The 22,507-nt window shown below is 44.2% G+C and overlaps 2 protein-coding genes across 3 annotated transcripts; one reads left to right on the top strand and one right to left on the bottom strand.

The window, feature by feature from the left end:
• The first annotated feature begins 3,688 nt into the window (after window positions 1-3,688).
• LOC120699886 (probable serine/threonine-protein kinase At1g54610) lies at window positions 3,689-7,025 on the top strand. The gene is made up of 4 exons (XM_039983996.1): window positions 3,689-4,936; window positions 5,039-6,313; window positions 6,419-6,551; window positions 6,643-7,025. Exons 1-4 carry the CDS (start codon window positions 4,259-4,261, stop codon window positions 6,663-6,665), a joined length of 2,109 nt encoding a protein of 702 aa, XP_039839930.1. The 5' UTR covers window positions 3,689-4,258; the 3' UTR covers window positions 6,666-7,025.
• A 422-nt stretch (window positions 7,026-7,447) lies between these two features.
• Window positions 7,448-12,038, bottom strand: LOC120699887. Of its 2 annotated transcripts, none has more exons than XM_039983997.1 (11): window positions 11,848-12,038; window positions 10,654-10,748; window positions 9,972-10,309; window positions 9,800-9,883; window positions 9,195-9,683; window positions 8,969-9,101; window positions 8,728-8,890; window positions 8,522-8,650; window positions 8,219-8,413; window positions 8,016-8,138; window positions 7,448-7,860 (listed from the first exon to the last, which is right to left on the bottom strand). In XM_039983997.1, the coding sequence occupies exons 3-11, from the start codon at window positions 10,228-10,230 to the stop codon at window positions 7,747-7,749; spliced, it is 1,689 nt and encodes a 562-aa protein (XP_039839931.1). In that variant the 5' UTR covers window positions 10,231-10,309; window positions 10,654-10,748; window positions 11,848-12,038; the 3' UTR covers window positions 7,448-7,746. The 2 variants fall into 2 exon arrangements, with proteins under 2 accessions (XP_039839931.1, XP_039839932.1); XM_039983998.1 differs by lacking the exon at window positions 11,848-12,038 and adding an exon at window positions 11,332-11,350.
• Between the last annotated feature and the right edge of the window lie 10,469 nt (window positions 12,039-22,507).

Genomic DNA, 22,507 nt, shown 5'->3' with positions numbered 1-22,507 from the left:
GGATGTAAATTTTTTTATCTCAAGCTTTTCTTTGTTTTGAATGAAAAATTTTTACCCGAGCTTTTTTTTAAAAAAAAATAAAATTTTTTATTTTTTTTAAAATTTTATCTTTCAAATTTTTCTCATCAACTTTTTTTCTCTGCACTCAATTTTTTCCATTGAAAAATATTTCCAAAAACTTTTTATCTGAAAACAAAAAAATACTAAAAAAAGAAAAAACAAACAAACGGTCGGAAAATCGATCGTACACGGTTCCGTCGCCCGTAAATTAGCCGCGCCCGTCAAGGGCCGAATCCCAAACATGCAATATCTAACGCTAACATTTTCCATTACTTTTTGCTAAACACATGTTTCCAAATGATGCCATTGTTTCTATTTAAGTAATGTGTCGAAGTTTTAAGAAGTTAACTGCACTATTCTGCTAGCTTGGTTTTCCGACCTTGTGTGCACAAATGGTTCTCGTGTTGCAGCTAAATTGGCCATGTTGCTATAGAATGTTAATCAGAGTTTCTCGAGAAGCTTGTCAGAGAGATGAAGACGGTTCCAACGAACAATGCGCGAGTGATGGTATAAAGCCTGCAAATGCCACAACCGCCTGTACTGAATACGGCACGGCAGCAGGCGCATTGCGTTTGCTGCCATCCTTGTGCTACACCGCACTACACTGATTGCAGCATCCATGTGCACACACGGTTTGTGACTAACAAAGGATTTTAAGCAAGATCTTAGTGCACTGTTGGGCCCACGCAAGAGGCATAAAAGAGTGCTAGGGCATGTTGCGTCAGCATGTCTCTTCCCTATCAAGCGTTATAAGTACTCTTTCTTCTTTGATTGATCAGTGAAAAGACTGCTTGAGAAAGGGACCAGCATGCAACCAGGAAGCACCAGGGAGGGGATTCATCTGAAAATATTACCCTGCCTCCATAGTCTTCTTGTTACAGTTCTGACCAACGGTTTCTGCATAAATTTCTCGAACGATCATTTTGTTTTTGCTTATTTGTGAAATTTATCTCTCAGGTTTGCATTTGCTTTGAATTTCTTGTTGGGCCCACAAGAAGCACGGAGCAAATATCAATGACCCATTCTGAATTTTCACATTATGATGCATGGGCAATTCTGAAGTTTTGACATGGCAAAGGATGGTTCAGTACTTCAGTACAAGAGTTGCATATACTAAAGTCTAAAACTGCAGCATGTCGATAGGGATCTCAATTTGCCGCAAGCAAAAGAGGAGCAACATGATGGATCGTATCTTGCGTCAAAGGTTGCATGCAAGATGTGTGAGCACCAAAGCATGGCACAAAGCAGAAAAGATCATCCTATGATCCTATCTCCCCATGCCATTGCCCATGGATCAACATTGCAGAAAGAGCACTGCTACAGGAATTCCTTTACACAGAGTGACAGACACTTGGACCCCACCAGGTGCAACTTATCCAGGTCCATCTGTCAGTCTCTGTTCATTAGCCCCGCTGCTAAAAAAACCATTGTGCTTAGGCCGCCTCCAATGGTCGGCTCGAAGCCAGCTTATAGCATTTTTTAATGGATGAACAGGCGGCGCTAGCGCTTCTGTCCGCGCTATCTCGCACGATCTCCGATGATTTCCTCTCTCACAGGCACGCTGATCCAAGCACCTGATGGTACTGTGCCGGTGTCTCTCTCCTCCACGTCCGCTATCTCATAGCTACAGTTGTTGGAGAAGGCCTTAGAGTAAGAACAGCAGGCACATAACACAAACCACAAAAGAGGAGACCTCAAAAGGATTGCCCAACCACTAGCTGCAATGAGTGGACTTTTTCCTTGCTGAGTTTCCCCTGTCTCTTTTCTTCAACTTTTTTTCCTCTCTTTTTATCTGTGAGAAATTTTGCTTGGATCAGTCACAGTCTAGTCCTATGTAGAGTACGCCCCTATGTATATGCGACAAATGGAGCCATTTACTTTGTACCTTTTTGGGAAGCATGGAGCAGGGACAAGATGGTAAATGGCAGTCAAGGCCGAATAAATTCCTTTTCTACAGAAGAATGAGGCCCTGTTTGGCAGGGCTTCGGCTCTTCCAAAAACAGCTCCGGCTCTGGCTCCTCAGATGGAGCGGCTTTTCTGGTGGAGTTGGAGCCGTTTTGGAAAATGTTTGGTAAAACAGCTTCACTTGTTAGATTGATGTGTAAGCCGCGTGAAGCCACGATTTCATGGCTTCACCTTGACTGTGTAAGCCGCCGACAGCTTTAGAACCGGCTTCACACGTGAAGCCGATCCTGAAACAAACATTTGGGAGGGCTTCACCTGAAGCCGCTCGTGAAGCCGCCGGTGAAGCCCTCCCAAACGGGGCCTAAAGATGAACTGCCTGGCTAGCTAACCAACCATGCAATGTGCAAGCACTGTCCTTGCAATGCATTCATCACAATTCACACCTAGTTGAGCGTGCACACTGCCTCGTGTAGTACCGTGAGCTTCCCATAAAGTTTCAGATCTCATTTTGAATACTGAAACACTGGTTCAAGAAATTTTAGAAAAAAAAATTTCCCCAGACCTCTTCATTTTCTGTGGAGGTGTTGACATTGTTATACTTATACCGCGACTAAGAATCAGTACTTGCGAAATTCAGGCATGTTTAGATTACAACCCGTAAAAAAAACTGTCACATCGAATGTTTGGACACATGTATGGAGTACTAAATGAAATCTATTTATAAAATTTTTTACATAGATGGGCTGTAAATCACGAGACGAATTTAATGAGCCTACTTAATCCATGATTTTTAACAGTGATGCTACAGTAACCTCCCGCTAATCATGGATTAATTAATATCATTAGATTCGTCTCGCGATTTACAACCCATCTGTGAAAAAAATTGTAAATAAACTTTATTTAGTACTTCAAATTAGCAAGATTCCATCGATTTTTTTTGTGTTTCATCTAAACACGGCCTCAGATGCATACATTCATGATTCAAGGAAATAAATAAAGGTAAGCAGCGGAACGAAACATAATTCCAGCAGCGAATTGAGATCTAACATTAACTTTGCGCCGAGCAATGGTCCCTATCACAAAAATTCTCACCAAATGCCCACAACCACAATAGTCAAACATTCCCTCTCCCACACACCCATCCCTCTCAACCTCATGATAATGGATTGGTGGAGGTGGGGCATCAACTATCACCATTGTTGCACCGGCATATATCCCTTTCTCCAGAAATGAGAAAAGGGAAAGTGGGAAAAAAAACAGTCAAAGTGTTAGATCATCACCTTTTATCTTGTTTATAGTTGTTTCGCTAACCACTTGATGTCATGCTCCTCCCAAACAAAACCACCTTTGCTCATGTGCTAATCTTTCCATCAACCACATCATCACAAAACAGCACTAAACCTATGAGTATCTGAATAAAAGTATTAGCAGCTAAAGAAAAGTTCAGAGAGAGAACCAGGTGGCTGGGGATTTTAAATACAAACGGCTAGTACTGCATGCCCATACTGCCCTAGTGCCTTAAATTTTATCACATGAACATTTCCCCGCCCAAGACCAGGACACCACGTTGCATTGCCTGTTAGTTCTTGCACACACACATCAATTCCTTTGCCCGTGTACCCTCCCCAAAGCAAATGTATTCTTTGACCACTGCAACCACACACCTGTATTCTTTTGTCCAATGTTTTTTTTTAAATCTTTTTACTCTCAAACCCCCCCTACCAATTCCACAACAAAACCATCTGAAACTCCATGCAAAAACACTATCACAAACTTCTGCCATTTTTTTCTTTATTTAATCAGGTGCACCTGTTCTTCCTTGCTCTCTGACATAGAGAAGCTGTTGCACTTAACCCAAGACCCATCTCTAATCCTCTACCATGGTCATGGTCACTTCTCATATTTAGGCTTTAGGTGCCAGCAGGAGGCCTTCCCATGAGAATTGAGAATTGCACTTGCTCCCCAGCTCAAGACCAGCACAGGAATTAAAGCGAAAGGGGAGGACTGGTTGAGCACCAATTAAAGGCAGCTGCGGCAAATCGGCCATGGCCTGCCATCTCCTTCCTTGCTATCTTTAGCCGCTGCTCGCATTGCTTGTGGAGGCAGGGGAGGAGGGTGATCGCCCGGGGGAGCCAGAACAGAGGAGAGAGAGGGAGGCGAGCACCCCCTCCCCTGTGTTCTTGCTCCTCCGCCTCGTCCTGCCGTGCCTCCGGGGTCGGTCGCCGCCTTGCCTTGCCTTCGTGGAGCTGTAGGGAGGAGAAAGCGGGTGCTCGGCCCGCCGCGGGCGGCGGCAATGGGGTGCGCGGCGTCGAGGCCCAGGGCGGTGTCCTCGCCGTCGTACGACGTGTCGTCGGCGTCCTACTCCTACAGCGTGTCCCGGTGCGCGTCGGCGTCGGCGGAGCTGGGGGGGTCGGCGTCGGCGGTGTCGCTGTGGAGCCGGCCGGTGCGGCTGGAGGCGTTCGACGGCGCCGGCGACGAGGACGACGAGCGGCGGCGGTCCGGGAGGGAGGCCGATGCCAACGCCGCGGCGGCGGTGACGACGGCGCGGCTGGGCAACATCCGGCGGTGCGTGCAGGGCGAGCAGGCGGCGGCCGGGTGGCCGTCGTGGCTGAGCGCGGTGGCCGCCGAGGCCGTGCAGGGGTGGGTGCCGCTCCGCGCGGAGAGCTTCGAGAAGCTGGAGAAGGTCGGGCAGGGCACGTACAGCAGCGTGTTCCGGGCGCGGGAGCTCGCCACCGGCCGCCTGGTGGCGCTCAAGAAGGTGCGGTTCGACAGCGTGGAGCCCGAGAGCGTGCGGTTCATGGCGCGCGAGATCCTCATCCTCCGCCGCCTCCGCGGCCACCCCAACGTCGTCGGCCTCGACGGCATCATCACCTCCCGCTCCTCCTCCGCCATCTACCTCGTCTTCGAGTACCTCGACCACGACCTCGCCGGCCTCACCTCCTCCCCCGACGTCTCCTTCTCCGAGCCCCAGGTACTAACTAGCTTCTCTCATTGTCGGCAACACACACACACACACACACACACACACACACATATGGCGATCGATATGATGGTGACAAATTGATGTGTGCAGATCAAGTGCTACATGCGGCAGCTGCTGGAGGGGCTGGCGCACTGCCACGCGCGGGGGGTGATGCACCGGGACATCAAGTGCGCCAACCTGCTGGTGAGCAGCGGTGGCGAGCTCAAGGTGGCGGACTTCGGCCTGGCCAACCTCTTCGCGCCGTCGGCGGCGCCGCTGACCACCCGCGTCGTCACGCTCTGGTACCGCCCGCCGGAGCTCCTCCTGGGCGCCACCGCGTACGAGCCCTCCGTCGACCTCTGGAGCGCCGGCTGCGTCTTCGCCGAGATGCACGCGCGCCGCCCCGTCCTGCAGGGCCGCACCGAGGTCGAGCAGATCCACAAGATCTTCAAGCTCTGCGGCTCGCCGCCCGACGACTTCTGGCGCCGCTCCGGCCTCGCCCACGCCGCCGTGTTCCGGCCGCAGCACCCCTACCCGAGCCGCCTCCGGGAGGCCTTCGCCGGCTGCATGCCCGACCACGCGTTCCGCCTCCTCGCCACGCTCCTCTCCCTCGACCCCGCCGGCCGCGGCACCGCCGCCGCCGCCCTCGACGCCGAGTACTTCGCCACGGCGCCGTACGCCTGCGACCCGGCGAGCCTGCCCAAGTACGCGCCCAACAAGGAGATGGGCGCCAAGTTCCGGGAAGAGTCTAGGAGGAGGAGCAACGCCCGGAGCCACGCCGGCGAGGCGGCGAGGCGGCCGGCGAGGGGGCACAAGAGCATGCAGCTGCAGGACGCCAACCAGAGCCACGTGCACGCCGAGGAATCGCTGCCGCCTGTTGTGGCCGGCGGCGGCGGCGCGGCGGCGGCGAGGAACGACGGCGAGTCGCGGCTGTTCGTCGACCTGGAGCCCGTGCCAGCGATCAGCAAGCGGCACGGCGACGCCGACGCCGACGGCGGCGACGCGGCACCGTGCGCCAGGACCGTGTCCAGCAGCTTCAAGGAGGCGCCCCGGGTCGCGGACCGCCTCCCGCTCTCCGGCCCCGTGCAGCTCGCCGCGTCCACCGGCTTCGCCTGGGCAAAGAAGCCCCGGCCCGACGCCACGGCGGCGGCCGCGGTGACGAAGAGGAGCGGCTCCAAGGGGGCAGGCGCCAACAACAATGTCGGCGGAGACGCCGCGAGAACGTCGGCGGCGGCGGCCACCGCCACCACCGCGGCACCATACGAGGTGGAGAAGCAGGAGATAATCAAGCAGTGGGCACAGGTTGCTGACGCCTTCAGCGCCTCCGAAGCTTACAACAGCAGGTTCAGGCAGACGCTTGACGCCAAGCAGCTCAAGAACGGAAAGGTCTCACAGTCTCACTACGCACAAGCATTTCATTTTTAGTGTTGTGTTCTGAATTTTGATAGTCTCTTTTGCTGAATTTTGCTTCTCTGAATTTTTCATTTTCAGAAGTACAAGGGGAAGGTGGATAGGGTGGACTTCTCAGGGCCGCTGCTGTCGCAGCCACGGCGCATCGATGAGTTCCTGCAGAACCACGAGCAGCACATCCGGCGAGCTGGCCGGCGGTCATGGTTCAAGCGAGGTACCTTCTGATTCACAAACTGGAATGAAATTCTCTGAAACTGAAACCGCCATGACCAACTGCCATTGCATTGGATCCTTGTTGTTTACAGGAAGCAAGAAGGAGCATCACTGATGATAATATAGGCACGACACGATCAGAATCAGACGGCCATCAGATTATTTGTACCACAGAACAAACAGGAAGGAAGATGCTGCAGGCAAATCAAAGGGATGAAAGGGGTCGGACTCGGATCATGAGTTCCTCCTGATGAGCAGGTGTTTTTTTAAGGCTGGAGCTGGACAGACAGTCGGCCTCCTGCCATCAGCGTTAGAGCTGCTGTAGCACGTTCAGGTTTCATGCAACCAAATTTGCTCTACCTGAACTAGACAACACTATCGTTATTGTTGTTGTACAAGATCTTTTTGTGCTCACTTGTGTTGATAATATCCATGGGAAGCTTCAAAAAGTGGTTTCCGATTTTTTGCCATCCAATTGCTGCATCAATTTCTTGCGTTTGTCTATCATAAGGTCAGTTAACTTCCCCTATTTCAAAACCTTGCTGCTTTGCTGCTATTCACCATGAGCAGAAATTACATGGTTTTGGTAAGAAAGCAAAAATTACAAGTTGGAGAGGTATCAAGCGCAAACACACAATCAGGTGTATAATCATGAAAAACATAAAAAGTAAACCTCAAATCTAGAACCAAATTGATATGGAAATTTTCATAATATATTTTAAAGTCAATTCACTCTATTTTACTTATGTAAAACACCATACCTTATACAGGGGGAATATATCTTGGTTTATGTTTTTGAAAAAAAAAGACTCCCACAAAGTTCAAGTAAAGAAACTCAAATTTTCTTTTGTTAAACAAAAAAATTTCCTTTTTAAAAGAACAGAGGACATCATGCCATCACAACGAAGGTGGGTAACCCAGATTTCAGCAATGCCTCAAATCATCAGACCGAGAACAGATAAATTGAATAAATACATTGACGTCTTGGTGGCATTCCCTCCCGGTTCGCAAATCAACTTCAGAATTTGACTCACAACACCAGAAAGAATGCCAAAGAACATGACTATACACGTGGTCTTCTACAGAGCTGTTCATCTCGCAGAGCCTAACCACCATGCCTCCTCCCTTCCAAGAACTTGCAAGCGCTGTTCTTGTCCGAAACATCAGGTTCAGTTAACTTGGTGCCAGTTCAATTGTCAGTCGTCATCGCATGGCAGGAGTGTCGGTATTTGGCCGTTGTCGACAAAATCAATTTTGTTTAGCCTTACACTGCACAATACATGTTCAGGAAGCTCCTCCTGCTTCTGCGCCTGTGTAAAATGGTCAGTATGTTCAGCTCATTAAGAAATTAGTCTGAATCTTTAACTTAACAGAGTGACAATTTTGCGTAACTAATGCCATTTTATTTTTGTGGCATCAAGTTGCATATAACAAATAAAGAAAGCAGAAAGGACCAAGAACCTACCTGTATGGTTAGGCCGAGATCAACTACGCCATGTTTCAATCGTTCTCGGAATGCTTCGAGCCCTTTCCTTGAGATAAAGCTAAACCGGTGTACATCAAGGTCAATTTCCAAGTAATTTGATCCCTGCATCGACCCCACATGTCATGTAAGAGTCTATATGAAAGAAATTGAGAAGTAGAACCATATCGAGCAAAGCAACTTACCACATAAAAGCTGTGTTGAGGCCTTGAGAGGACTGGCTTTTCGTTGTAAGCCTGCACAAGCTTCCTCTCAGCAGAACTCAGATTCATGTCATCTGGGTTAACCAGCCCTGCCAATATTTTCAACCTTTCTCTGAAAGGGACTGTTGAGTCCATTGGGAAACCCTTGACCTTTTCTATCTCATCGTTTACAAGTCTCTGGAAACAACAAACCAAGAGACAGAAATTCAGTATGGTTCAGGTGTCAGTTAGTAGGCATCAGCTATTTGTGAAAAGGAGATTGCATCCAACAACAACTAAGTTTACCTTGATGCTGTCATGAAACTGAGGAGAAATTTCTTTATCAAAGTTGTCATTCAGTTTGAAATATAGCACTAGATTAATCCCTTCCCCGTCACTATCACCAAGGAACATAGCAGCAGGGTATGTAGGCATCTGCATGGCACACGTATTTGTAGTCATTGGAAAAATTAACATGTTAAATGTTAAGGCACAAAGTCTGGTGATTATACCTGAATATTTACGATAAGTAGTGAAGGAATTTTTTCATTTGGCTTTACAGATGGAAGCTCAATATGCTGGGCAATGTGGTGTATTTTCCTCGGGGACATGAATATGTCCACACCAAATGGACTGTATGGAGAACAACCTGGAGCAGGAGACTTCCTTTTGTCCCTGCAATTACCTCCAAATTAATATAAAATCAAAACCAAGTTCATGAGACATTACAAGCATTTGCGGAGCAACTCTTACTTGAAAAAACTTTCCCCTCGCAAATTGAAGGTCGAAGGCTCAAGCACAGACCAACAACCTTCAGAAATTTTCTCACCGGCTTGTGGAACCAATAATCCAGCACGTGGACGGATCAAGTACCTCCTAGAGGAACCTGCAATTAGAAATTTAATATCAATCGTGCTGTTATTCCTTGAAACCTCAGTTCAGTGGAAGCAAAAGATGAACACATCTGAGCAAAACCTACATATTTCAGTAGTTTGTTCTCCATCGAAAGATTGCCTCTTGAAAGAAAGCCTGACAACTGCTGATTTCTTCTTTTGGCCCCGCGGACTTGCTACCGCCAATGGTTGGACCTTGTTAGCATGACGAGGCGTGCACACCGGTGTCAAAGTTTTGAAGATGCTTTCATGAGGCTTCTCTCCATCTTTGAAAGGCTTCAAGGTATTACATGCATCCTCGCCTCTTCTAAGTTTTGTAAGAATTTGTATACCCTCATTTCGTGTCTTTCCTTCATCAGCCTTTCCACTAGTGACATCACATGCTTCCGGGCTTGCAACCTTAGGCCTTTCTGTTTCTATTTTGTTTGCATCTCTTTTCAGGTACTGTCCAACAGCTTGAGCGACACTTGAACCATCAAAAATCCTTTCAAACTTTTGTATGGCATCAGCAATGGATGAAGCACCTTCGCACTGCATCAATTGGGTACCTGTTGAATTTGGCATAGCAGGGAGGTCTGCAAGAAAAGATCAAGCCTGAATGTAAATTGCCTTTTTAACAAAAATGTCTGAATACCATGCGTCAAATCTGTAGTTTTAACAACAATCGAGATGGCTGAAAAGCAATACAAACCTCCATTGACACTGCTGAAGTCTTCATCAGAGTCAGACCCCAAAATACTAACAGAGTCGAACCATGCTTCTTCTTGACACACAACTGGACCAACAGGAAAAATACTGAAGATTTAGCCTAGCTCTTGCAAGACTTCTCCTTACTAAAACATATGCAAGGAACAAAAGGTTACCATTTCCATTCTCCGTGTCCAGCTCACTATGATGCCATTGCAATTGTGTTAGGTGGAATGTGACGTTCGAGCCATCGGATCTCTGCCGAGTGGCTGCAGAAGCCCCTAAGTGGACTACTTCTCCAGAAGAAGCAAAGTTTTCCACATCACTAGCGCGTACGATAGGCGTAGTGCTTAAAACCTTGCCACGGTAACGCCTATATATACAACACAATCTTTGCGATCTCCGCTTTTTGCTTGAAGATACGCAGGCACCCATAGTGGTTAAAAGCTGAATTTGTTCAGCACAGTAGGATTTCTTCTTCACAGCATTTGACCAGAACTTAGATTTCAGGAAGCTGCAAAACAGAAATGCCACAGAGAGATTAGCTACACCTATCTGGAATGCTTTCACAAATGAACTAAATAAACCAAAAAGAGATGGATTTATGCGTTTGTAATCTAATAATAGTAACAACTAGTACTAGGCCATTACTGAAGTAGGAATAATAATATTGTTCAGAACACTGGATCCGCAAGTTGATGAATGCCTTGAAGGACTAACAAAATACTACATGCAGTGATATGAAAAAAAGACGCACAATCGAAAAAGCACGTAACATTGGAAGAAGAAAAAACGCACAGTTCTCTTAGTGCGAAGATAGAAGCCAGAAATCATATGAAGGCTTGGAGCTCAAACTACCTGATGACAAATGGGGCCAAATAAGCCCAGAAGAGATGATATTATTGGTGGCCTACTAATCACCGACGCGTAGTCCACTCACTCCCTATTACAGCCTGCACCGAAATCCATTTTCTGACCATTAGAAATCAAGCAGCTCATAACATAAACAGTTGTTTTGCGCAGCAAACAGCTACGAAAAAGAATCTAAATAAATTAAAATAATATAAGAACGAAAGTACTTTGAAAGTCTTCAGAAACAACTAGCACTGCAGATTAAAAAAACAATATATAAACACAAAGATTCTGCAAAGTTTTAATTGCTCCTTGAACTCTTCAGCCCAACAAGTTGACTTAACGGCACTAACAGAAATTGTTTAAGCTTTAAAGAGGCAAAGAACACAGAAACCCACAATGGAGACTAAAATAGCCGGGACTGAAGCTACCACAAGACCTGGATCTTAGTCTTCATCCTAGCCAAGAACATCTCAGAAAGAGTTTTTTTTTTCCTAAAAGAAATAAAGAATCATTTCAAAACGAAGAGAAAACGAATAGGCACAACAAGAATCCGAAAGACTTGGACTCACGTCCCCACCAAAATTCCACGGATGACAGCAGAAAGAGAATCCTAACTGAATCAAAGACGAAACGGAACAAATTGCCGAAAACCATGGCATTTCTTCCGCGGGCAAATACTACCTCGATTGATCGATCGAAAGGGGCTTCTTCACCAGCAGAAGCACCCAAAGAATCGCATCGCAATCCCAGCCTGATCCCAAAGGCGGAAGCTCCGCCTCGAACGCCCAAACAACTAGCTGTTCGGCATTGCAGGAGCCCAGGAAAACACACAAATTTATATGCCAAGAAATTCCAACTATAAACAGGTGAAGCCCCAGGACCCAGGTGTCTGCACCAAGAAGCTAAGCAAGCCGTTGCCGGCTTTTCGTCCAGAACAAATCGAAAACAAGGAGAGGGAAAAAAATCTCAAACCGAGCCAAACTGACACGCCAAGACCAACAAAGCCGTTTCCTTTCCTGCCAAAACCGTCAAAGATCCACATCCACCCAGAACTCCCCAAAACGCAAAAAAAACTCCCCATCCCTGGCCACAAACTCGCCGGTCGCCGCCGACGGCGAACAACAGCTAGCAAGCACAAATATTCCCCCCCCTGACAACAAGGTAACCGACGCAAACCGAGAAGAGACGAGGCATTACGCGGAGGGAGCAGGCGGGCAGCCTGGCCAGCGGCCGCCGCCGGCGAGGTGGCCGGCCTGGGGTGGAGCTGTGCACGCGCAGGAGGAGAGGAAGTCGCCGAGGTGGTGGTTCATGTGCCTGCGCGTGTTATACTCCACGTGGTAGAGGGGAAGATTGAGAAGGTTCAGAGGAGGATGGTGGAGGGAGAGGGACAGGGGAAGATGGAGGTGGCTCCAAAGGCCGCAGCCTTTCTCTCTCTAGTCTCCATCTCTCTCTCTCCTCCTGCTTCTGTTGCTTTTTTATAAATTTTAACTGTAATAATTTTTTAGCTCCTTTTGCGTGTGTGACACAGCGTGCAGGGTAGGCCTGTCTGACACTGGTTTGCACGTTTTTCATCTTGTGCAGGCAGTAAATTGGTTAGTTGCGAATTTGGCCAAAGTTTGGTGAACGGGGGAGCTGGGAACAGGCGTCCACAATCAATATAAACCGCCGCGCAAACTCTCTGAAATTGCAGGCGACTTTTATATCTAGGAATTGAATCCAGACAACAGATGCATGTGTGTGGCTTGGTATGGAAATGGGCATCGGTTGAGGTGGAGCCAGGCTTTTTCAGTACCATCTTGCATCATGCATATCTAGAGGTACATGTATGAACATACCATCCTGCTGTGAAGAGCCGGGATATCAATATCCAACTAGGGCCCGCTTGGATCAGCCGGAGCTAATAGAAACAAAGCTGCTAAAACAAACTCTGATTGATCTAAATCGTCCAGTTTTCAACAATCCAACCACCACCCAACTTATAAAAGCTACTTCATCTGTTCTAAATTATTAGTCATTTTGAACTTTTTTTAAGATACATAAATATTGCTATACAACTAGAAATAACATATGTTTAAGATGCATAATTAAAACTATGCATCTAGAAAAGCTAAAAATAACTAATAATTTTGAATGAAGGGAGTACGAGCAAATGTCCATCAAGCCTATAATGAGCTGCAGGGATTCAAATGGAATTACGTATCTCATCGAATAAACATTTTCTAAAACAAAGAGAGCACAAATTGTATGAAATCCACGCAAATTCCAAGTGCTCCTAGATTCAAAAGGGAAACAGGGAAGCAGACAAAAAAAAAGTTGTGCTGTTTCTGTTGTTTGCATTGGTTGGGTTCCTTTGGCTGGCGCCAAGTAATTATGCAGAGCGATCCTCGAGATTATCTATATTAATCTGCGGTGCCCGAGAGAAGATGCCGCTGGGCTGGAATAATAGATGCACGCTCCGATCCAGAGCCGGGCATGATGACTGGTGACAAAACGTTGCTGAATCCGATAGGGCGCGGAGCACCAAAAATGTTGCTCCCCCTTCTCTATGCACCAGCCTAGTACCGCATGCCCATGATGTCGCTGTGTCGCCCTGCCTGCGTCCCGGATCGAGCTGCAAGAAGATGCATGATGTCACCCACCCTGCCATGCCCCGCAGGGTAACACTGCCTTCAGCCTTTCAAAAAAAAAAAAAACTTTAGGCGTCACAAGAGTATCAGGATTCGTGGCACATGAATATTAAGGTCGTGTTTATGTCAGCTGAGATTTTTTTTTCAAAAAAAAAGATAAATTATTTTTACAAGCTCTGGCTGATCTAAACAGGATAGCATTTCATAGTAAGTTGGATGGTTAAGCAGGCTATAAATTAGACCGTTTGGACCATCTAGAGCTTGTTTTAGCAACCGAGAACATATCTAATGTTACCACCAATTTAGATGTTACCGTGTTATCAAATTTAATAGCATCTACATAGGTGCATCAAGAATTCATAGAAAAAAATTCCTCCAAAAATATAAATGAATAGAGTACGCAAACATTTAAAACTTAAATAAATTTTATTTTTGAATAAATTTTGTATGCACAGATTTAAGTGTAATCATATTTGGTAATACGATAACATCTAAAAGGTGGTAACACCGGATATGTTAGCTCTAAGCTGGAGGAGCCATCTATTTCAGATAATGCATGTAAAAAGGTACACTAAACACTCAAAAGTAACAACTCAACCATTTTTTTAGTTGAAGGGATCCAAACAACTACTGACTTTTTACCGGCCATCTTTTAGTAACCCTGGCCAGCTTTTAATAACGATCCATAAACTATACTAAGCTTTCAATAATCGAAAGAGAGGCAGCAGATTTTTAAGTGACACCTGGGTCAGTTGCTACGGCAGTGCAGAACAAAAGTACTAGAAGTCATCGAATTTTATTTGAGTACAAGCGGGCGGTACATGTTCTGGTGGCGTCATATCAGTAGGAGACAGCGTCAGGAATATTGCTATTCACCGACCATCTCGCTAGCGCGTAGGCTCCGCGCGCAGAGGCTCGGGTGCATGAGGAAATTTACGGTGGTAAAAAAAAAGCGTGGCGAAACGAAACACAGTTCGCGGTTCACCGAAGGGGAAAAAAATACTACTGAAACGCTTTTCTCAAAATTCAGAAACTATACTATCATGGATTTGAATTAAAAGAATCTTTTTTGAAGGAAAAAAGAATATTTTTTCACAATTTTTTAAATCAAATACTAGTATCTCAAAAATTGGAGGCGTTTTCTGCCAAAATTTTATTATCTTGTTTGGAGGTTCAAGACCGGGCACCTGAGCCGTTGATTGGTCGTGTGCCACGGCGACCGTCCGACGTGGTCCAAGCGGTCAAGGTCTCAAAGATGCGCACGAACCAGTGGGCCAGTCTGACCAATAAGTTGCCTACAGAGTTACTACAGTCCATGCGACCATGCATGCAGCGCTGAACGGAAACAAAGTTTTACGAGCCTGCCCTCCGGGTGATCTATCATTCTATCAAGGGAGAGTCCTACATTTTCTCTTCAACATTTCTATTAATTAATTGTGTAATTGGAGAAAAAAGATTATTTTTTGGAGAAAAGGGTTAAGATTATTTCTCGTGTATAAAATTGATCCATGTTTCAAGCTATGACACATGGGTGATGGGTCGGACGACAGCGCGTCATGGGTTAAGAATATTTACGGTATCGTGTGAAAAATTTGATTTTTTTTTACCCCGTGTAGATGACTGGATGGTCCATCATCAGTAGGGAGAATGGGAGAGCCTTCAGGGCTCGTTTGGGTTTTTCCGTTTAAATAATAAGTCTTGTCACATCGCATATTTACACATCAATTAGGAGTACTAAACATAGACTTATTACAAAACTAATTTTATAAGTCGTGATTTAATCAAGAGACGAATATATTAAGCCTAATTAATCTACAATTCGACCACTAATTGCTACAGTAACCATTCACTAATCGTGCATTAATTACATTTAATAGATTTGTCAGAGCCCTAATTGCAACCTATGTAGTTTGTTTTATATTAAGCTGGCATCTAAATATTCGAATTGACATCCGAATATTCGATGTGACAGTAACTCAAAAAACCATACATACGAGGGCATGCTGCATGGTACAGTAGAGATGCACAAATGTACCGTGTTTGTTTGTTGTGCAAACTTTATATCCTCGTGGAACATGCCGAGCACATTTCACGGCTGATGAGCTGCTTCTCTTTTTTTTTTTGATAAATGAAAAGGACGGCTAGCATGAGCACACTATTCCTTTTTTTTTTGGGAACACGAGCACACTATTCCTATATCCTCGCAAACCAACGGAATGATTGGTTCACGCGTGCACCACAAAAAGCCGTGTGCAAAAGTGTGAACCATCGACGTGCCAAATAGAGACGAAATGATTTGAACGGGCAAACAAGCGTCCTACACACAATCTTGCATTAGTGGCGTGTTGGGCCCGATCCGTGCATGGCAACCTTTTTTTTTCGTATAGAATTTGTGTGGGTGTCATCGATCGATCTGCACGGTATGTTATTGTTGGCTTACAAATGGATCTAGTAGAACAAACTCGTTTTGAGCGTCATAAAAGGGGTCCAAATGGAGGCCTGCAGGTGGACGCCACCTGGTTGGGTTTGCATATATACTAGTTCGATTGCCTTTTTAAATTCCAAAATGAAGTGTTCAAAGTTTTGATAATGAATCAAGGTGGAAGAAGGGCAATTTTTATCTCTCTCTTTTACCACCCTTTCGTCTTTCAAATGGCCAATTTCTCTCTCTTTTACACCGTCTTCAAATCTGGCCTAGGTGCACGTACACATACACATCAATTCAGTTTCCTCCAACATTTTTTTTTGGCACCGGCTTGAATAGCGCATCTGCTCTAGTCAGCTTGACCTGAACAGTGCGCTAGTCTGTAACACCACAGTAACTTGCATCAAGGCACCGGTGGGTGAAAAAATAATAACAGTCGCGCGCGGCACATTGAATGCGAAGCTGGTTTACCGTCTACGAGACCGTTAGGGAAGTAGGAGTTTATTTTAAACCAATAAGCACCCTGCGATGATCACCTTAAAATAAACTTCAGAAGTGTTTGGAGCACAAATTAATAACTACAATAAATACATTAGAAAAGGGGTGAATGAGATTACCTGGTGGATCCCACCAGCAAATAAGCACACCCTCGTGGTGCTTATGGGTTTATGGGTGGAGTGCTTAAAATAAACCCCTCCAATAAACTCTGGTGTTTGGAGGTAAAAGGCTTATTTCGAACCAAACAGGGTCTACGTCTATAAAAGAATATAATTAAGGAATCTGTGCCGCTCAAACTAGTTTAACTTGGACAAAAAATTGTAATAAATACTATTAACGCTTACATTTTCAAATAATTTAATAATTTATTATAAAATTATATTTTATAACTAATCTAATAGAACTTATTTTATATCATGAATATTATTTTTTTAAGGAGGGAGTATTATCTACCGCTTCTCTGTGGCAAATCTTTTCTACAGTACGGAGCACCTCTGTATGAAGCGAGGCAGGCGACGACGAGCTCGATCAGAGCCTGCGGCCTGCGACCTCTGTATTAGTGCCCGGGCCGGATCGGATCGGACCGGTCAGACCAGATTTAATTTGACTGTCCGGGCGAGCAATCGATTCATGCCCTGCCGGCTGCCGCTGCCGGCCGGGCCTGCGAATTTCTCAGCGCCGCGCGAGACTGCGGCCTTGTTTGGTTGGTTCCAGTAACTCGAGAACACAATTTTCGAGAAAAGAATTTTATATGAATGGAGTATTAAATGAAATTTATTTGTAAATTTTTTTTAAAAATGAGTGTAACTTTTCGCGATGAATCTAATAACTATAATTAATTGATGATTAACTACAGTGATGCTACAGTAAATGTTCTCTAATCACACGGTCAAAAGCCTCAACAAATTCTTCAGGATTACTAGCGCAGGGGTTCTGGGATTAATTTTATAAACTGATTTTGTTTGACACTCCTAATTAATGGTCAAACCCCGTTCTAGAATCTGAACACAAACCAAACAAGGCCTGCGAGCAGGACTGCAGGAGCATGATTGGGCTCGCGTAACTAGGAACTTAGCCATGTTTGGTTCCCAAGGTGAATTGTTTTTTTTAAAAAACAAATGCATGCATAGAGTACTAAATGAAGTTTATTTACGAAACTTTTTTACGGATGTGTGTAACTTTTCGAGACAAATCTAACAAGTCAAGTTCCACCATGATTGGTTACAATGATGCTACAGTAATCACACCTAATCATTCTCTAATCATGCAGTCAAAAATCTTATTAGTTACAACACATGCTACAGTACCATACTTGTAAAGGTTGTTTTGTAATTAAACTTCATTTAATACCTCTAATTAATAGTCAAATGAGCGAAAATTTTTTATGAAAACTTTTTCACCCCTAACCAAACACGGCCAAAATGTTAATTGCAGTTTAGCCCTTCCAGTTCCCAGACCGGCGCCTCCCTCGTGCTTTTAAAGTTAAACCCATCTAATTCTAACCGCTTCATCTTGAATTGACCTTCTGAAGGCAAGGACTTACTAGTATGACTCGGATATTGGGAGAAGTCGAGGGGTAAAATTGGACAAACATTTCTATCGCGAGAACGACCCACCATCTCTCGATCAGTACCCTGATTCCTGAATTCCTATCATGATTTCTTCAGAAAGTTACTGCACACAAACTTTTTTTTGGGAAGTTTGCTGTACAGTGTACGTAAACACATAGAGGGAGCGGTAAAAAAATAGAAAAGGTTGTTCTCCCGTGCAGAGTCATATCAGCAAAAGGAGATTTAAAAGGGGATCTCAGATACATCAAGCACCTAGCTTTAATTTTGTCCCGAAAGAAAGAAAGAAAGAAAGCCAAGATGATCGCTGATGATGATAAGACTCGTGCTGACGACTGGTGCCATCGTTGCGATCCTCCTCTACCTAGCTCTCATAAATAGTTCTCCTGCACTGCAATCCTGCTTACATTACTCCGTCCCTTTAAACGTGTAGGACCTGTGCGGCCGCCATTTTTTCCCCCAAAACACGGTACAAAAGCAGATTCTTACAAACGCATGCACACTCATGTCTACGAATACACTTATATATGCAATCCTACCGCTATTAGCACCTTCGAGAGACTAATCTAACAGATTCTTGATATTGACGAGGTCATCACTGTCGCCTCGCTATTGACGGTCACGTCGTCTACCAGTAAAATAAGCGCTGGTTAAATCATCGAATAGCCATATCATCTCATGTTTCTTTTTTTTTTAAAAAAATGCAGCACCATTGATTTAGATTTGGAATAACTAGATAATTATGCCCGTGCGTTACTATGGACAAAGTTGGTATAAGTATCAGATACGTATTGATGCCTATTTGTTAATTTGTAGGGATCTACGTGATCGAGTCGTAAACGGAGGGGGTTGGTCCGAATCGCGTACTGGATGAACTAAAGCCCATCTGTCAATAACATATACCAAATCAAAAATTTGAGTGGAAACCTTACTCGCTTTAGCAATAAGTATAGATATAGATATATATACTCGGGCACGTTCGATCTTCCTTAATCTTGACAACAAATTAAAGGAAGCTATATGTCATTAAACCACGTCGTCCAAGAAATAATAAGTCACTGGATTACATCTAACCTACTTATTTCCTTTGTGCACACTCTTTTTTCGAGTTAAATACGCCGCTAGTCCTCATAATGTCATCTAAGTTTTCAAACTTTCAAAATACATAATCAGATCCTCAAGCTTGCTAATTATGTCACGCAGGGCTAACTTTTAAGTTACAAAGAGATACTTCTAGTGATGTAGAGCTTCCATGTTCTCTCGTGCGGAGTCATATCAGCAAAAGGAGATTTAAAAGGGGGTCTCAGATACATCAGGCACCTACCTTTAATTTTGTCCCGCAAGAAAGAAAGAAAGAAAGCCAAGATGATCGCTGATGATGATAAGATTGGTGCAGACGACTGGTGTCATCGTTGCAATCCTCCTCTACCTAGCTCTCATAAATAGTTCTCCTGCACTGCAATCCTGCGTTACATTACTCCGTCCCTTTAAACGTGTAGGACCTGTGCGGCCGCCATATTTTTTTTTTCAAAACACGGTACAAGTGCAGATTCTTACAAATGCATGAACACTTATCTCTACAAATACACCTATATATAAGCAATCCTACTCCTATTAGCATCTTCAAGAGACTAAGGGGGTGTTTGGTTATGGGACTTATGCAAAAGTTCATGTGACTTATGGGGCAAAAGAATCAAATATGAGGGATTTTTGGGGCTAAACTGGTAGTTGGGTTAAAGAATCAGAAGTCCCTCTTAAGGAGTTTTTGAGACTAAAAGCCTACATGGGGACTATTATTCCACTACATATCCCTGGTCCCCACCTCTTGGATGCATATAGATTAGAAGTAATATGATACTTTCTGCTCTCATTTAATGACCTATAGTCTCCTTTACTCCATGCAACCAAACAGGTAGGGGACTAAAGTTTTTAGTCCAGAGACTAAAATTAGTCTAGAGACTTTTGACAACCAAACACCACCTAAACTGGCAGATTCACGATATTGACGGGGTCACCACTGTCGCCTCACTATTGACGGGCACGTCGTCTACCATTAAAATAATAGCGCCGGTTAAATCATCGAATAGCCATATCATCTCATGCTTCTTCTTCTTTTTTTTAAAAAATGCAGAAACATTGATTAGATTTGGAATAATATATATACTCGGCCCGTTCGATCTTCCTTAATCTTGACAACAAAGGAATCTATATGTCATTAAACCACATCGTCAAAGACATAAGTAGTCACTGGATTACATCTAACCTACTTATTTTCTTGAGTTATTACATCAGTGGTCCTCAAACTTGTCCTGAGGTGCCACTTAGGTCCACAAATTTATAAAATCAAAATCTGGCTCCCTGAACTTGTTAAGTTGTGCCACTTAGGTCCATACCTCTTGAGATGGCGCCACGTGACATAAATATATGCAAAAAACCCTCCAAAGTTGCTATCTTCTACCTTCACCCCCTCCCTCCCATTCTGTCTCTTTCTCTCTCCCCATGCCTGTGGCAGCCCCGCCTAAATTAATCCAGCGTAAGTACGCTAATCATCATCAAAACGACAATCAGGGTTAACACGCACTTAAAATGGAGTAATCCGGCAGTGCTGTCGTGTAAAATCCCGATTAAACCACTTGAAACAGGATCGACAAAGCAGTCCAGAGAATGCAATATTCCACAAATTTTACAGCACAGAGTATGACATTGAATTATTATTACAAACCAAGTTTGAATTTATAAAAAGACAACAGAGTTCAAGAGTGACGGAAAACGAACGATAGTCTAACGTCGAAACCAGACGTCATGATGAAGCCCGTACATGACGTTAACCGGAGCCGCAGATATAGCACCTGAAAAACAAAGCCACAAACAAGGCTGAGTATACTAATACTCAGCAAGACTTACCCGACTAAGGGTATACTTGGCCCTTTACCTAGACATGCAAGACTTTTGTCTTGAGGGGTTTGTTTGCCGAAAAGCAATAAAGAGTAGATCCTTAATTTCATATTTTAGCTTTCAGGTTCTAGTTCAATTAACCATTCTAGGTGATCATCTATCCAATAACATACATGGTGGAAACAATTATCTTTCTTCATCCAACCAACCATATTCATCATCATCATCTTCTTCCACTTCTTACTCTATGTGGCAAAAGGGTTAAGCAGTCCCAAACCGTGAGAAGCGGACAATTCGAATCGAATTTGTTAACCTGGCCAGGCAGACCTAACACACACGTATGGGAACCAAGTCACCCACACGACTTTTCCCCTTTCTTTCCGGGTTGAGGATCAGGGTCACCCACATCGACTACAAGAATCCACGCCCGGCGTGCGCCTTCTTGTACCCGCATATGGCTGCATGTGAACCCAGTTCAAAGAGGGTGAGGGAGAAGTCCACTCGCCGGGCTGATCAGGTACTTAAGCTTACCGATTACCATATTTCTCGGCATGTGGTTAGTACGTTCAAACGCTTAACTACCACTACCACACACTGCGGCCTTATCTATTTTCACTAAACAGATGGAGTATCACAAGTACCACAACTCCGCCTGTGAGCCTTATAGTTGCAGTATGTAGTAGATATTTAATTCCTATAATTCTCGCGAGTGACAGGAAATCACTCGACTTCTACCGAACCATTAGCCTAGCCAACTAGCGACCTACACATACTAGTGTTCAAGGATAGGTACCAAAGGTTCCAAGCAACTCCTGTAAACTTAAATGCGCAAGTAGATAGGAATAATATGAAGTTGCATAAATTTAAAATAGACAGGACATGCTCTGGGGCGTGCCTGGGAATAACACTAGGTCAGTGTTAGTTAGAGAAAAACTGCTCGGCGAGCATCTTCCTTCAGTCATGCACATCGGGATCCATCCATCCATCTTATAGATGTGTCCACCATTCACCGTCTTCTGGCTCGGCTTCAACGTCATATCCTTCACGTGGTACATCTATAGTACCTAAATGAAATGCAACAATGCATATGCATGAATGCAAAGTTCCGAGTTGCTCAACAATATAGATGTTATTATTTTTCCTTCACGATAAAGTTGTAGTCCAACATGATGTGAGTTTGGATGTGAAACTTCGTAATTAACATCTCCTGGGTAGTCATTTATAGAGTAGTAATTTTATCTATACTAACTCATAAAAGAGCTGGATGTGTTGCTTTTCTTTTATATTAGTACCGAAAAAGCATTTCTTCCCAAAAATAATTCTCCGGCTAGGGAATGTAAGTCCTGGTAATGAAATTTGACCAGTATGTTAGATTCCTTAAGATGAGCTTGTGGTAAAGTTTTCATAATTTATTGAGCTATACAGCAAGCATAGGAATTTAGATTCCTTTCCTAGGCATTTGTCTAACTACAAATCTATAGAGTAAAATACTTAGTTTCAGTGGCTAAAATTTTACAGACATGATCATGTTCTGAAAACCAAGCTCTAGTAAAAATATGAGATTTTTCTAATGAAGTAAACTAGAGTTTTTGATTTACAAAGTTTATTCCTGAATAAATGAAAAGGACTAGTTATACATTACTAAAAGTTCCCAAAATTTTTATATAGCATATAGAAACTAAGGTAAGGCTTCTGTAAAAATTTCAGCTCAGGAAAACTAAAATAGAACGTTGTGGATTTAATTATATTTAACATAGGCATAAACCAAGATCTAATGAAACATATAGCTAGATTTGACAAAATGTCCTCAAATTTTTACAGTGATATATTCATCTAGGGTATAG

The sequence above is a fragment of the Panicum virgatum genome, chromosome 3K, assembly GCF_016808335.1.
Source record: "Panicum virgatum strain AP13 chromosome 3K, P.virgatum_v5, whole genome shotgun sequence".
In the NCBI taxonomy this organism is placed as follows: domain Eukaryota; kingdom Viridiplantae; phylum Streptophyta; class Magnoliopsida; order Poales; family Poaceae; genus Panicum; species Panicum virgatum.
Note: the sequence above shows the minus strand (reverse complement) of the source record. Positions and strands in the feature narration are given on the sequence as shown.

What these genes read in the sequence shown, in the direction of transcription:
- LOC120699886 (XM_039983996.1), top strand. Translation starts at nt 4,259, where the DNA reads ATGGGGTGCGCGGCGTCGAGGCCCAGGGCGGTGTCCTCGCCGTCGTAC. An exon ending in TCTCCTTCTCCGAGCCCCAG is followed by an intron (nt 4,937 to 5,038) that starts GTACTAACTAGC and finishes TGATGTGTGCAG; the next exon opens with ATCAAGTGCTACATGCGGCA. An exon ending in GCGGTCATGGTTCAAGCGAG is followed by an intron (nt 6,552 to 6,642) that starts GTACCTTCTGAT and finishes TGTTGTTTACAG; the next exon opens with GAAGCAAGAAGGAGCATCAC.
- LOC120699887 (XM_039983997.1), bottom strand. Translation starts at nt 10,230, where the DNA reads ATGGGTGCCTGCGTATCTTCAAGCAAAAAGCGGAGATCGCAAAGATTG. An exon ending in AGAACAAACTACTGAAATAT is followed by an intron (nt 9,102 to 9,194) that starts GTAGGTTTTGCT and finishes TTCTAATTGCAG; the next exon opens with GTTCCTCTAGGAGGTACTTG. An exon ending in CGAGGGGAAAGTTTTTTCAA is followed by an intron (nt 8,891 to 8,968) that starts GTAAGAGTTGCT and finishes AGGTAATTGCAG; the next exon opens with GGACAAAAGGAAGTCTCCTG.